Genomic DNA, 13657 nt, shown 5'->3' with positions numbered 1-13657 from the left:
AGCAACCACGGATACCAAGGCCGCCTCTTTCCCCCAACAAAGCGCGCCAACCTTCCTGCCAACCCTTGGAGGGCGGCGGTGGCGGCGCGGATGTCGGAGAGGCGACCCCGGCCGCCGCGGCGCCGCCGGACGGCTGGCTCAGATAAGATCAAGTAGTGTTCGTGAGGGTCGAAACCCTAGCTCGCCGCCTCCTCCCCCATGGCCTCTCTACCAACGAGAACACGCCCACTAGTTGGGCTCGTGAAAGGCCCAACTACTTCTAGCCCGGCCCATATAAACGTCCATGGCCCACATGTCATGGTCAGCTAAACCCTAATGGCCTCGCTATAAAATCGCTCTCTCCAACGATCCTTTCTCTCCGCCGCCGCCACTCTCCCGCACCAAAGCCGCCGCCCGAGCCCTAGCGCCTCCGCCGCCGCCGCGCGCCACCGCCACCGCAACCATGGCTGCCGCGCTGACTCGCCCCCCGGCTGGTACGGTCCAGTGCTTCGGCCGCAAGAAGACGGCGGTGGCCGTCTCCTACTGCAAGCCGGGGCGCGGGCTGATCAAGGTGAACGGCGTCCCCATCGAGCTGATCAGGCCGGAGATGCTCCGGCTCAAGGCGTTCGAGCCCATCATGCTCGCGGGGCGCAACCGCTTCAAGGACATCGACATGCGGATCCGCGTCCGCGGCGGAGGGAAGACGTCGCAGATCTACGCGATCCGCCAGGCGATCGCCAAGGCGCTCGTCGCGTACAACCAGAAGTACGTCGACGAGGCCTCCAAGAAGGAGGTGAAGGACATCTTCGCCCGGTACGACCGCACACTTCTCGTCGCCGACCCCAGGCGTTGCGAGCCCAAGAAGTTCGGTGGTCGCGGCGCCCGCGCAAGGTTCCAAAAATCGTACCGTTAAGGGTATCGACTGGGGATGGTGTTCTCTTTTCCAGCCTACCTATCAATGGAGCTACTTGTCTGGTTCATCTAGCTACCGCTTTACCTTCTTCAAGTTTAGTCTTTTTAAGCTTAGCCCCGAACCTTGCCTTTTTGACATTGTGATATGGATGCGATTGAGATGTTTAAGACTCTACTGTAGTATCTCAAATATGGTTTTGCCTGTTACCAATGTTGTGGAGTTATCGTATTATATAAGTGGTGTTAAGATGATTGCATAAGTGGTGTTCTGTCGTGTTGTGATTGGGAAATACGCATTTCAGTTCGCAAGGTTTAAACTTTCAAGTAATTGCCAGGAAAATGCTTGTTTGCTCTATTGCTACTTATTCTCAATTTGATTTGTAATATTGTTGGTTCAGGTAGGAATCTAGTTACTTATGTAGCTGATGCAATTCATGTAGCAAGTAATCAGTGTGCTGAATATGATAATAATAGTTGCACATGGGTGTTTTATTGATCAACAATTGCACATGTCATGTTAATTTAATCAGTCTCACCTAGGATAATATAGGCATAGGCTTAGGGGATCTTGATTCTGGTTTCAGATGTCCATCCCTGAAGTTGATCTCGATGATATGCTTATATTAGGATTTTATGATGAGTCAGTTTCACAAATTTTCTTCTAATTTTTCATAATCGTATTCTTTTAATGTTGTAGTGATATACAACTTAAAGTTGTTAAGGCATTGCACAGATTATCTGGGAATATTTTATGTGCTATTTTCATTATAGCCTATCTCAATTGAATTGCTGTCTGTTTTCAGAAATGCTTCTTGTGATCACATTCATTGTATAGGTTCATGGTTAGTAGTAGTTCACTGTCCTTGTTTGATCTCGTTGCATCTACCATGATATCAAGTTGGCAGTAATTTCCATGGCTGTATATGATATATATATATATATATATATATATATGATCCTTGGTAGGGTCTGAGTGGATTATCCAGTAATGCAGAAAAATGTTTTTCGTTAATAGAAACAATCAAGTTCTCAAACACTGCAGTACTAATTTTCATTAAGTTCTAATATTGCTCTATTTGTCACATGATGTTTGTTAATCTGCCATGGTGCTGTTGAATCTATATAACTCAATTCCTGTATATTGAGAATCCTATGGCCAAATAAAAATCGTTGCTACTACTTTTAGCAGCTGTGTTGTGAAGATTTGACAGCACAGTTCAAACCGATGTTTATGTTATTACTAGCATGTGTTGGTGTGGTTGGTTATACCCTTGAATATGTTACGTTTGTTCGTTTGGTTATCTAACACGAGATAAGATGTAACGGAAAATCTATTCGGGTTGTTTTTCTTTTAAAATTGTTGATATTCTCCAAGGAGATCAGCGGTCTTGGAATCAAGGATTTGCAATTGTTGGGTCAGGCACTGTGACTTCGGTGGATAGCCAAGAGGAATATTCAGTCCAATCGACCATGGACAATATCCAAAGAACAGCCAACAAAAGATCTTGGCAACATCTTCCATGCTTTAACAAATCCATGCGTGGTTGAAATTTGATGGCAAAAATGGATTATTTTGCTGCTGGTGTGCACGGTTTTTAAACTCGAACATGGGGAAATCGGTCGAAATTTTGTGAGTTTTCTATCGCCGGAGACCTTAATCAAGTGTTGGCACACTGAAAACCTCACACAACAGTGTCTAAGTTGCCTCTCCTAGCTTCCTCGTTGTAATACCAGAAAAAAAAAGAAATCAATTTACATTAGGCTTTGCTTTATTGGGTTAGTGACTTGGCTAGCCACTAAGTGATAAGAGCAGGTATAATAGCAAGCTATAAGTCAGTTATAAGTATATTTTAAAGATAGCTAGCTATATAGGACTTGTTTAGGAGAGTAGTTATAAGCATATTTTAAAAATAGCTAGCTATAAGTTAGCTGACGATAGGACCTGTTTGAGAGAGCTTCAAACGGTCCACAAGAATCCAAAAGAAAAAGAAGATCCATTCCAAAATCCTATTGGTATCGGTATCAGTGAAGTCCGTCATTGAATTGAAGTGGTAGAGTGGTAAGTGGTGTGGTCCTATCAGTGGCATTAGTTCCTTTTCATTCTCTAGATAGATGGGCAGAACAAGCTTCTCTTTATATTATATTTTAGAAAGGATCAAGGGCTCTCTCATCTCCTATTTGTTTGAGCCATTCATTACATATTCTGATAAACTAAAAATTCAGAAACTGGGTTTAGGAGCTTTTCTAGATTATCTAAAGCTCTTCCAAACAGACCCTATTTCCGATCAGCAGACAACAGACATGGTGACAGCGAGGGGTCTTGAACTCCTCGGCAGCGAACTTGATCACCGCGGTGAACGACGCCGCCTCGGCCAGCTGAAGCAACAGATGAACTGTTAACCTAAGATCTCCAGCTGCCTTCCGGTGGATGAATCGAAGTGCAATTGGCTGCCAAAGAAACTGCTAATTTCAATGGAATTCTGGACATCAAGTTTGAGCTACGCTCTGCACCTAGAAATTCAGAAAGCGGCGTGTTGTACTACTTTTCTCTAGATAGATGCGTATATATGCACTCATGTATACTCCTTTGAGGAGACCAGTTTGATTAGTAGCCACCAGGCTTGCATGACATTTTTGTTATGGCTATACATTCTTCTATTCTACATAGGAATCATCCAACCTAAAAATTTTGATCGATCTCCTGATCAGGTCAGGTGCCCTCCAGCACCCGTGACTCGCGTGCAACCACAATCTCCTACAAACAACACACAAACACGACTCAGTGTTTCATTTGTTTGGATATGAACACACTGCTGATAACATAAGAGAAGAGAGGGACATGTACAGTACACTTGCCTTGACATCTCCATCTCTCGACAGGACGCACCTCGACGTCACGGCGCTGCCATGGCCCAGCACCCACCCTACCTCGCACACGAACTCCTCGCCGTCGCCACTCTCCTTGAACAAGCTCCACAGCTGCTTCGGCAGCGTCACGATTCCATCGCCGTCGTCCCTGCTCAACCCCTCGCCGGCGGGCTCGTCAGGCGTCAACCCGGCGAACTTACCCTGTCGACACATTCCATCACAAAGTGTTCATGCTGAATCAGAAGTTGGCGATGAAGCTTCTAAAAAGAATGGTGGTTGGGGGTATTCACGGCGACGGTGAGGTACTCTCAAAAGCTAGCGAGTAGCAATGGCGCGGGGAGAATGCTCACCGTCTCGGGGTCCAGCTCGTTAGAGAACCTCGCGGCGAAGGCGCTGTTGCTGTGCCATTGCCCGATCACGTCGGAGACCGGGAGCTTCTCTCCGGCGGCGAACGCGGCCTCGCGGACGGCGCAGCCGCCTAGCTGCTCGCCGTTCCGGTACGGGCCGTACCACTGCTCGGAGAAGACCTTGACGCCGCGGAGCCGCGCCTCCTTGGCCAGCGCCACCGTCTGCACCAGGCGGACCCTCACCTCCCCGTTGTCCGGGTGCACCACGCAGTGCTCCACCTCGAGCACCGGAGCCGGGCCCTTGGGCCACGCGGCGACGTACGACCCGCCGGCGGAGTAGGCGAAGGCGGAGGCGGAGGACGCGTGGCGCTGGTGCGAGGTGTGCACGGTGGTGGCGTCGGCCTCGCAGCCGACGGTGGGCAGCAGGCGGACGAGCCTGTAGTGCAGGTCGCACGGCGCGGCCGGGTCGGCGAGCGTGGGGCACTGCGTCTGCCAGTCGAACACCTGCACGCCCCACTCGCGGTAGGCCTCCGGCACCACCTTCTCCGGGAGCTCCACGGGGTCGCCGGCCGCCGTGAATTCGGCTCCAAATCCGTCCCACTCGCCGGACACCCGCGCCGCGAACTCTGCCCAACTATCTGCATGCCACGACACAAAAAATTTTCACCATTGACTCAGACACTCAGTGTGCATGCGTGCCATGCCATGCAGTAAACCATTGATCAACAATTCAGCAACCTAGCTGTTCATTTTGACTAGAGTTTGAGACTTGGGGCTGGGCCGTTCATCTTGACATAGATAGATTTAGGTTATTGGATGTCTCAAACGATGATGATGACGACGAGAAATGATGGTGAAGAGTAAAACATGTTTGTACACGGTACAGATAGATACGATTAAGCATGCATTTGCAGACATGGGCATCATTGTGTTCTAAAGGGATGACACTGCATTACAAGTATCCTATTTTCAGAAGAAGCAGATTAACCTGAAGGCTCGAGAATCCATTGTTCTGAAGACGCAGAAGGAGACGCGCTGTCAGTGGCACTCGAAGAGCACCTCAGGGACAGGAGGATGCTTCTGCTACTCCTGTTGCTGTTTCTGCTTAGCCGACTGGTGAACAGCACCTGAGGCTGCTGCAGCTTTGCAGCATGGGATTCGTACCTCCTGCTGCTGCAAGGAGGCAGCGGCAGGCAAGAAGATGGCCTCCTGGGGCTTGGGCTGGAGAAGAGCAAGGAAGAAGAAGAAGCCACTGCTGCTGCTTCCATCTGTGTGTGTGATTTACTGATTTGTGCTCACTGCTCAGCAGTGGCAAGGGAATGCCAATGAACAGTCTTGCTTTTTTGGTTGCTTCTTGGTTTCTTTCTCTGTGGATCAGTGAAGGTTGGTTGCCCTGTGTTCAGTGCTATCTCTGGGTTCTTGGCCAATCAATTGCTCTTCACCCACATCCGGTGGTTCAGGTTTATTGCTGTCTTTGTCGGATTCTCCTGTGGCATTTCAATAATCAGGTAGCAATGCATAAACAGGAAAAACAAAATGATGAATATTATAGTTAGTGTCTCAAGAGAAATATGACTCCATTACTTTTTTTTCTCAAAAGAAGGGTTGCTTGCATGACTCGCCGTGTTTTCATTTCTACTTATGCTATATTTTAAAAGTTGAATTTAGAGTTAATTATGGCTTGCTTCAGAAAACATAAATTGCTTATATTTTGTTAGCCCAACAGGATTTTGTTTCATTTGACCTATGTTTTTGACATGGGAGCTGTAGTGGAGAAAATTGCTATTATACATCAAATTAAGGCTTCAGTGGAACGTCACTTCAAATTTAGGATTCGTCATAAGCCACTCCCAACTAGAGGGGCTTTGTCCAAATGCTTTTTCTTCCTTTCTTGTAGATGGAAATGGTTTTGTCCCTTTTCCATATCTTTGCTCACCGTAGTACCCTTGGTTGAAACAATTCCACTAAGTCTATTGACATGCTTTGATTTTAGAATTGGAAGTACCGGGTGATCGATTTTAATCAACCCCAAATAAACATGGATAACAAAGAACCAGTAGAACAAATGAACGTTTCATATTAATTAAATCAATTAAGTAACAAAAGAACTAGCGCATATGTACAATTTAAAAAAGCAGCAGTAAAACATCATTTGAAAAAAATTAACAACACCATTGAAAATTCAATAACAAGCGCACATATTTCTGCTCTATCCCAAATGGTTATGCTCGATATGATCGACCCCCTTCTGTGTGAGATAAAGGATGAACCAGGGATAATTCTGTCAAGTTACCTAGGGACACATTGTTAAATTGTTTTTATTCAGTACAAAGGGTAGAAAATGGCATTTTTAAGTGTTGTCTGGTTTGATAATGATGTTCTGGTGAATCCCAAATTGAAAGTGGTGTTCAGCGAAGCCGTGTTTTGTCAATGGTATAATAGCAATTTTCTCGCTGCAGCGACGTCGTGCACTTATATCTTAAGCATGCTTCTCTTAGCATAGAGAGGTGCATATATTTGTTTGATATCACTAATGAATTATTGATGCCTTGGGTGCTGTTGGTGACTATACTCCCAATTTACAAGTGCTACCTTAGTGGCTACTGGTGACACTCGTATCATACAGAGCATCGATCTGCATGAACTTATTAATTTGCAAGGCATACTCTAGCCTAACTTGGTCTACAGTGACCAGTAAGCTGGTGCTTGGAAGATTGAGCCATGGAGTTCTCTGCTAATTGCTTTGTTGGGCTGCACTTGATACTTGAGCTATCTCCGCTTCCTGCTCAGCTCCATTGGTGTCACTGGGCACATCGATGGCCATCTTGGACACACGGAACATGGCAAGGTGGATGTCACCTGGGCACCATGCACAAGAGAAGGGATCGAAGAGACAGTATGCATGTCAAATTGTCGATCACAATATTCACAATGAAGATGGAGATGAAGATGAAAAGGCGATGGTACCAAAGATGAGGAGGCTGCCGGGGTCGATGGGAGTGGGGAAGCCCGGGGTGAGGCGCCTCTCGTTGATGTAGGTGCCATTGGTGCTGTCCAGGTCCGTCACCAGCAGCCTCCCCTCTTTCTTCTCCAGCCGTGCGTGTGCCCCAGAAACTGCATGCATTCCATGCCACCCCAATGCCATTCACAGCAAACTATTAGTAAGCTATTGTCAGCTAGATTATGGACAGAGCAATCAAGCGAATGAATGAAGTAGAAGCTACCTGTTGCGACGGAGAGGACGATGTCAGCCTGTTCAGGGACTCGGCCTACCGTCACTGCTGCCTCCTGCAGGCAAACATTCATTCGTTAATTCATCCAAACATCCGTCAGTTAGCATGGCTCATGCTGTTGGTTGGGTAGTATACACGAACAAAGAAACATACAGAGGCTATCTGGAAGCCGCCAGGCCGTGCGACGCGGTACCCGATATGGCGCCATTCGCCGTCTCCTGAAATTTATCAACGGCAGGTTCTGTTGTTCAGGCGGACAAAAATAAACTGAACATTACTTACAGTGTTGCATGTGGCAAATATTTCTTGAGATCATCTAAAAGTTGCTAAGATGGATCACTACGAGTTGGTAATGAACGATAATATCACAGAAGTTTTACTGTGTTTACAGTATGCAGAGTTACTGAGAGGCGAGCATTATGAACTTACCTGTGATTAAGCAAGTAGGCATAGGCATTAGTCAATTCAAAGGGATGGCACACTTCATTACAGCTAAGTACTGCATTGTTTTCAGAAGAACAGAAGTAGATTAACCTGACCTGCAGGCTCGAGAACCCATCTTTCTGAAAAAACAGAAGAAGACGCGCTGTCAGTGGCACTGGAAGAGCACCTCAGGATGCTTGTGCCAATCTTCCTGTCCCTGTTTCTGCTTAGCCGATCGGCGACGAGCAACTGCGATCGCTGCAGCCTTGCACCATGGGAGGAACATCTGCGGCTGCAAGGAGGAGAACGCAAGCAGGAGGAAGGCCTCCCGAGGCTTGGGCTAGAGAAGAGCAAGGCCACTGTTGCTTCCATTTGTGACTGATTTGTGCCCCAGCAGTGAGAGGGGAATGCAGTGGATGGCCTTGCTTCTTTTGTTTGATTCTTGATTTCTTTCTTTCTGGATCAATGGAGATAGAATTCAGAGGTTGTTTGTCTTGTGCTCAATGCTATCTCTGCACTCTTGGCCAATCAGTTGCTCTTCACCCTCATCTGTTGGTGGTCTGGGCTAACTGCTACGTCATTGTCGGATTCTCCTGTCTAGATGGCCATCAGGCCTGCCTGGGCCGTGCACGGCCAGGCTCGTGCCTATTCCCGCCGGGCCAGCACGGGCAATAGCCACACTGAGCCGTGTCGTGCCGGTCCACTTGCTGCATCTGCCTCCTAGGCATGGCCCAATAAGCCTCGGGCCATGCCGGGCCAGCCCGAAAGCATGACGGGCCGAAGTATAAATAAATCTACATTGTCTCCCTTACCTCTTTGGGCTGTCCGAAATAAGCCTATTATTTGTCCCTTTGCTTTGGGCTATGGCATTTATGGCTAAAATAATTCTATTTTACATACCTCTTATTTTGGGCTAAGCTTTATATAACTAAATTAAATCTATTTTAGGTCCTTTAGTTTTTTGCATCTATCGGGCCGGGCCAGCCCATGTGCCATGTGCATCAGCCCAGGCACGGCCCAATAGTCGGACCGGGCCATGCTCGGGTCGGGCCAAATGGCCATGCTGTGGGCCGGGCCGTTGGGCCTCAGGCCATATGACCATCTATACTCCTGTGGCCCATGCTCTCACTGTGCTTGTGCCGTACATAAATAATTATTAATTATCAACAATAGAATTAAAGGAAACGATATCACTCCTAGAAATTTTACATAAAAAAAGAGTACTCCCTTTGGTCCTTTATAGATGGCACAATTGATCAGCTCTGTTCAAGCTTCGTCGACAAATAGTTGTGTGAAGTGAAATGATAGGTAACCTAGTGGTTGCAGTAGCATCCTAAGGTTCTTACTCTAAATATTCGTAGGAACAGATTTTAGATTGGGTCATTAGTTATTGGGATTACAAAATTCCGGCGACATTTATAAAGAAACGTAATAGGGAGTATTACAAAATCCACATTTTAACTATCATTTAGCAGTGCATAAATGGGAAAAACAAGTAATGAGAATTTGTGAATCTCAAGAGCCAAGAATAAAAACACGTGGTGGATATTATGAGCTCACTGAAAAATAATTTATGAATAAAACTTTTATATACATGTTCTTAGTTACCTAAAATTAAAGGTTGAAAAATAAATTATGATGAATAAAAACTCTATAATCAACTCTAAATTTGAAATTTAAGTTTTGGCTTATAAGATTAAGCAGAAGGAAAAAGATAAAAGACCCTCTATCTGGTTGAGTCTTAAGAAAATTGTACGAAATTTTTTTCTCAAAAAGGAATTTTTTTTTGGTCAAAAGGAGAGGTTTTTTGGATGAGTCACCGGTCACACCCGCATTAGTGAGAGAGAAGGTGTATTCGCACTTTGCGAGCGAAATTTAAATCCATTGGCACAATCGTATGATGTAAGGTTCATCCATGGTATCACAATCTATCTTCTTTTAGCTGTTTTACATATTTTCCTTATTAACTCCATTTCACGTTATAAAATTTTCTAACCCCTTCATAGATTCATATATAGGTCCTAATAAATTTAAAACATATTAAAAAATATATTGATATATAAATAAATCTATTTAAGACCATATCATTTTATAATACTAACAAAGATAATACAATATTTGTTTCTCTAATAACATAATGTACTAGTTCAGCATGGGAGCATCGTACTCACGCATTTTCCGATACTAGTAATATACTCATGCACTGCATATGCCAATACCCATACAACTAATAATGGGTTGTACAAGTCTACAGAGAAAAGAAATGATTTTTTTTAAAAAATAAACTACTTATTTTTTTTTCTGATTTTTTGGAGCTGAAGATTTTTGTAGAGGAAAGAGGACAAACAACTCCATTTTTTAGAGATATCTGATTAAACATCCTCCTATAAATTCTTGAGTACTAGAAAAGAGAAAAAAAAAAGGCCCAATTCAGTTGGGGCCTAATACACATTCGGCGTTTGGGCTTGGGCCTGATCTTCCTGGACCAGACGTCAGGCTCTCGAAGGGAAAAAAAAAAAAAGAAAAAAAGAAGAGGAGAGTAAACGTGGTAACGAGTTGCCCCTTGTTCCTTTCTGGTTGTTCCCGAAGAAGCGAGCGAAGAATCTGAAGTCGCCAATCCCAGGAAGATCCCTGCTTCCCCCGTTGCCAAGGTATGATCTCTCTCAGATCTCTCTGCTCAGTAACCCCAGCTTGATTTTTCGTCGCTGCTTGTCCTGATCTTGGTTGCTGGGCATCCAATTTGGGAATCATTCGAATTCGATCCCATCAGATGGCGGCTGCCTGGGCGGCGGTGGCCGTGATGCTGCTCCTTGCGCGGGTCTCAGCCGCGGCTCCGGTGACGGGTCCTGCCTTCCTCTGGGCGCCAAGCAACTACGGGTAAGCTGTCGCCGCGCTTCTCTGTTTTTTTTTCATCGCTCTCGCATCCTGAGATCCCTTTTCTTAGATATGAGACAAATTTGCGTTATAAGTGTTTAACAGTTTTTTAGTAAAATCTTCTTCACTTACAAAATATTAGAAGAGATTGTGACTTTGGTAGATCAAGTATTGAAATAACTCATGAGCCACCTGTAACTTCTTTTTGTGACCAAATAATGCATATGCAGTTTGTCTCGTTTTTTACTTTGGTAATGTGCTCTCCATCTATAGTCTAATATCACACTTTTGACTCTAATCCTGTGCCCTATAGATGATACCATCTTCCTGGGAAACACCTGTTTAGTATAAAATATCAACGCCTTCTAGTTAGAACGAAGAACAGAGATTGCCTTGTTGGTGCTGCTTAGGTTTTGGATTACAGATTTGTCGTTCAACTTTCATAACGTGCTCAGGCCTATTTGTGTTGATATTAGGAAAATAAAATAGAGTGTCCGTTAAGACTGGCCTCCATTTTGCATTTGATTTTGCACAATGCACACTGGAATATTTTGGCTTGCTTCAAAAAACATTGTTATATCTTTTTATTTATTATAGGCAATTTTATTATATATTTTCTTATATCCATAGCGAAGCACGGCATTCAGCTAGTTGTAGATGAGAATGTCATGCATACCTCTGGTATTCTGATATGAGGGTCACCCATTTCCGTTGGCACCTTGCAAGTTCAGTTACTTGCTGCCTAGATTGAAATTACCAGTTCATGTTCAAAATATTCTTTGACACTTGTCATTGTTTCAATCAAATTCGCTCTGGGTTTAGTTGTTTAAATTTCATTTCATTTACTTCACTCAGATTCTCTTCTGATGAGACTAAAGAAATAGTCCACTATCAGACAGTATCCCTGAAGAGCTTAGCGAAATCTGTTCTTGAGGAAGGTGGTTGGTCAAACTTGGTGGTGAGTTGAGTTCCTCCCATGTCCTAGTTGGTGTCTTGGTGCACCTCAAGTTCGCAAACAACTGGCCAACTTCATTTCAGTATCTGCTCTTAGTGTGCACAAACTTAAACAATTCATGACATTGCTATTTTATTTTCAGTGTTCAGAGGAGGATCGTGAAAAGAGTGTCGATGTTGCAGTTCTTTTTCTTGGATCAAAGGTAGTTATTGACTCCTGCTCAGTTACTACTGTTTGCACACTAGTTCTAGTTTTTGGGTATCCACTGGCTGGACTATGTGCATAGTTATCTATTCAGTCCATTAACCAAAAAGTTGGAATATATTTAGTATTTCTGATAGATGGTAATGATCATTACTAAGAGGCCATACCATTGCCAAGTTCTCCATGTTTGAATCTGTTTGTTAAAACTATTGCTAGACCAAGTAATTTATGTTATGATGCTATTTCAATTTTTCAATGTTTCAGTTGACACTGACCAATACTTCTTATACTGTTCCTGTAGCTACAATCATCTGACATCTCTAGAGATAAGCAAGTTGATCCAACTTTAGCAGACACATTGAAGGTATCCATAGTCACTCTTCTTTGGCCCTTTCCCCCCATATTTATATCTCCCCTAAGTTGTTATATAACTGAAAGGTCAAATAGTTTTAAATGCTTATAATATCTATGCTCTCTACCAGAACTCCTTCACAAGTTCCGAGTTTTCCATGGCATTCCCCTACGTTGCCATGTCAAATGATGAGAAATTGGAGAAGTCATTGCTATCTGGGTTTGCTGAGAATTGTAACAATGGTTTTGGAGATAATCATATCACCTACACAGACACCTGTTCTGTAAGTGAAGATCTGAAGAAACATCACAACATGGATTCTATCCATGTAAGTTTTTATGGTTCTTCTGGACTTCTTCCACTTCAGCTTTCTTTCCATTCTGTTTATTGACCACATGACCATTCTAGGAATTGGTAACATCACAAATTGAAAAGAATCCGAGTGGAAAGACTGAACTAGTTGTCTTCTGTGGCGGTGGTTTCAAGGATTTAGATCAGACAAAATCAGAAGGTTAGGTCAAGGACACTAGGTTAGTCCTTTCACCTCAAAGTACGCAACTGCATTATAACATTATGCTATTATTTCTGTAGGGGAGTTGCTTTCTGAAATGGTTACTCTGCTGAAGAAATCTGGGGCAAAATATACAATTCTTTATGCTTCTCAACCCTATGGTTTGCTAGAGAACCCCTCAAACCTGCCGTTAGGCAGGTATCTTGCAGAGAAGACCAATACTACTAAACCTGGCCGTGGAAAATGTGATGGGGAGTGCTTAGTAAAATCAACTCTGCTGGAAGGAAGCTTTGTTGTAAGTTGTCCCATGGATTGTTTTTCTGTTACTGGTTACCTATTGTTTTGCCATGTCGACTTTAGCCTGTATTTTTTTCCAACAAAAACTGTATCAGTTTAGTGGTAGTTCAATTTTGTTGTTGACTTAACTGCACTGGAGTACAAATTATGTCTTTGCTAACTTCACCTATAAAATGTTTATTTCCACATCACTGTTTTTTATCCTCGAATTATTTCCTCACAGTTGTGTATGATATGCAGGGAATAGTCTTGTTAATCATCTTGATATCAGGACTCAAATGTATGATGGGAATTGATACCCCTTCAAAGTTTGAGGCTCCCCAGGAATCGTAAGCCCAATTTAAAGCAGATCTGAATGGAAGCTCAAGGACTAGGGGAAAATTTAATAGCTGATGTAGCAGATCTGTATTGTGCATATAGTAAGTTTCCTACATGATGCCTTATGTATTTTAATGAGAAAGCTTCGCACAGTTTGCAGTCAATTTTTGGTGGAATATTACATTTCAATACGTACAAGTGCAAGTCTTGGATTGTACCATATAACACTGCCTCCAGTGTTTTCTGTGTGAATAAGCTGGAATTCAGTACTCCGAGTAGCCAATAAGATGTTACAGTTCATTGAATAAAACCGTGCGATTCATTTCATATATTCGGTGTCATTGCACTTGAACAAGTCCCTCACGAATATCCTGTTCTGGAATT

The 13657-nt window shown here is 43.9% G+C and overlaps 4 protein-coding genes across 4 annotated transcripts; 2 read left to right on the top strand and 2 right to left on the bottom strand.

Moving 5' to 3' along the window:
* Positions 1–325: 325 nt before the first annotated feature.
* On the top strand, positions 326–1148 carry LOC102712948 (40S ribosomal protein S16). Its single transcript, XM_006663709.3, has one exon. The coding sequence runs from the start codon at positions 443–445 to the stop codon at positions 890–892; it is 450 nt and encodes a 149-aa protein (XP_006663772.3). The 5' UTR covers positions 326–442; the 3' UTR covers positions 893–1148.
* Positions 1149–3469: 2321 nt separating this feature from the next.
* Positions 3470–5533, bottom strand: LOC121055985. Its single transcript, XM_040529490.1, has 4 exons — positions 5095–5533; positions 4110–4744; positions 3748–3960; positions 3470–3646 (listed from the first exon to the last, which is right to left on the bottom strand). Exons 1-4 carry the CDS (start codon positions 5372–5374, stop codon positions 3602–3604), a joined length of 1173 nt encoding a protein of 390 aa, XP_040385424.1. The 5' UTR covers positions 5375–5533; the 3' UTR covers positions 3470–3601.
* Positions 5534–6585: 1052 nt separating this feature from the next.
* LOC102712676 lies at positions 6586–8275 on the bottom strand. Its single transcript, XM_006663708.3, has 5 exons — positions 7879–8275; positions 7493–7557; positions 7331–7394; positions 7074–7220; positions 6586–6965 (listed from the first exon to the last, which is right to left on the bottom strand). Exons 1-5 carry the CDS (start codon positions 8132–8134, stop codon positions 6841–6843), a joined length of 657 nt encoding a protein of 218 aa, XP_006663771.1. The 5' UTR covers positions 8135–8275; the 3' UTR covers positions 6586–6840.
* Positions 8276–10306: 2031 nt separating this feature from the next.
* Positions 10307–13602, top strand: LOC102712404. Its single transcript, XM_006663707.3, has 9 exons — positions 10307–10413; positions 10533–10639; positions 11492–11594; positions 11734–11793; positions 12097–12159; positions 12278–12475; positions 12556–12658; positions 12739–12953; positions 13196–13602. The coding sequence occupies exons 2-9, from the start codon at positions 10533–10535 to the stop codon at positions 13286–13288; spliced, it is 942 nt and encodes a 313-aa protein (XP_006663770.1). The 5' UTR covers positions 10307–10413; the 3' UTR covers positions 13289–13602.
* The last annotated feature ends 55 nt before the right edge of the window (positions 13603–13657 follow it).

Source organism: Oryza brachyantha, chromosome 12, assembly GCF_000231095.2.
Source record: "Oryza brachyantha chromosome 12, ObraRS2, whole genome shotgun sequence".
NCBI lineage: Eukaryota > Viridiplantae > Streptophyta > Magnoliopsida > Poales > Poaceae > Oryza > Oryza brachyantha.
Note: the sequence above shows the minus strand (reverse complement) of the source record. Positions and strands in the feature narration are given on the sequence as shown.

Excerpts from the sequence above, each read along its gene's own strand:
- LOC121055985 (XM_040529490.1), bottom strand. The coding sequence starts at position 5,374 with ATGGAAGCAGCAGCAGTGGCTTCTTCTTCTTCCTTGCTCTTCTCCAGC. Across the intron at positions 4,745-5,094 it reads ATGGATTCTCGAGCCTTCAG|ATAGTTGGGCAGAGTTCGCG; the intron begins GTTAATCTGCTT and ends CGTGGCATGCAG. Across the intron at positions 3,647-3,747 it reads CGAGAGATGGAGATGTCAAG|GAGATTGTGGTTGCACGCGA; the intron begins GCAAGTGTACTG and ends TGTTGTTTGTAG.
- LOC102712948 (XM_006663709.3), top strand. The coding sequence starts at position 443 with ATGGCTGCCGCGCTGACTCGCCCCCCGGCTGGTACGGTCCAGTGCTTC.
- LOC102712676 (XM_006663708.3), bottom strand. The coding sequence starts at position 8,134 with ATGGAAGCAACAGTGGCCTTGCTCTTCTCTAGCCCAAGCCTCGGGAGG. Across the intron at positions 7,558-7,878 it reads ATGGGTTCTCGAGCCTGCAG|GAGACGGCGAATGGCGCCAT; the intron begins GTCAGGTTAATC and ends GATAAATTTCAG. Across the intron at positions 7,395-7,492 it reads GCGGCTTCCAGATAGCCTCT|GAGGCAGCAGTGACGGTAGG; the intron begins GTATGTTTCTTT and ends GTTTGCCTGCAG.
- LOC102712404 (XM_006663707.3), top strand. The coding sequence starts at position 10,533 with ATGGCGGCTGCCTGGGCGGCGGTGGCCGTGATGCTGCTCCTTGCGCGG. Across the intron at positions 12,476-12,555 it reads ACAACATGGATTCTATCCAT|GAATTGGTAACATCACAAAT; the intron begins GTAAGTTTTTAT and ends TGACCATTCTAG. Across the intron at positions 12,659-12,738 it reads AGATCAGACAAAATCAGAAG|GGGAGTTGCTTTCTGAAATG; the intron begins GTTAGGTCAAGG and ends TTATTTCTGTAG.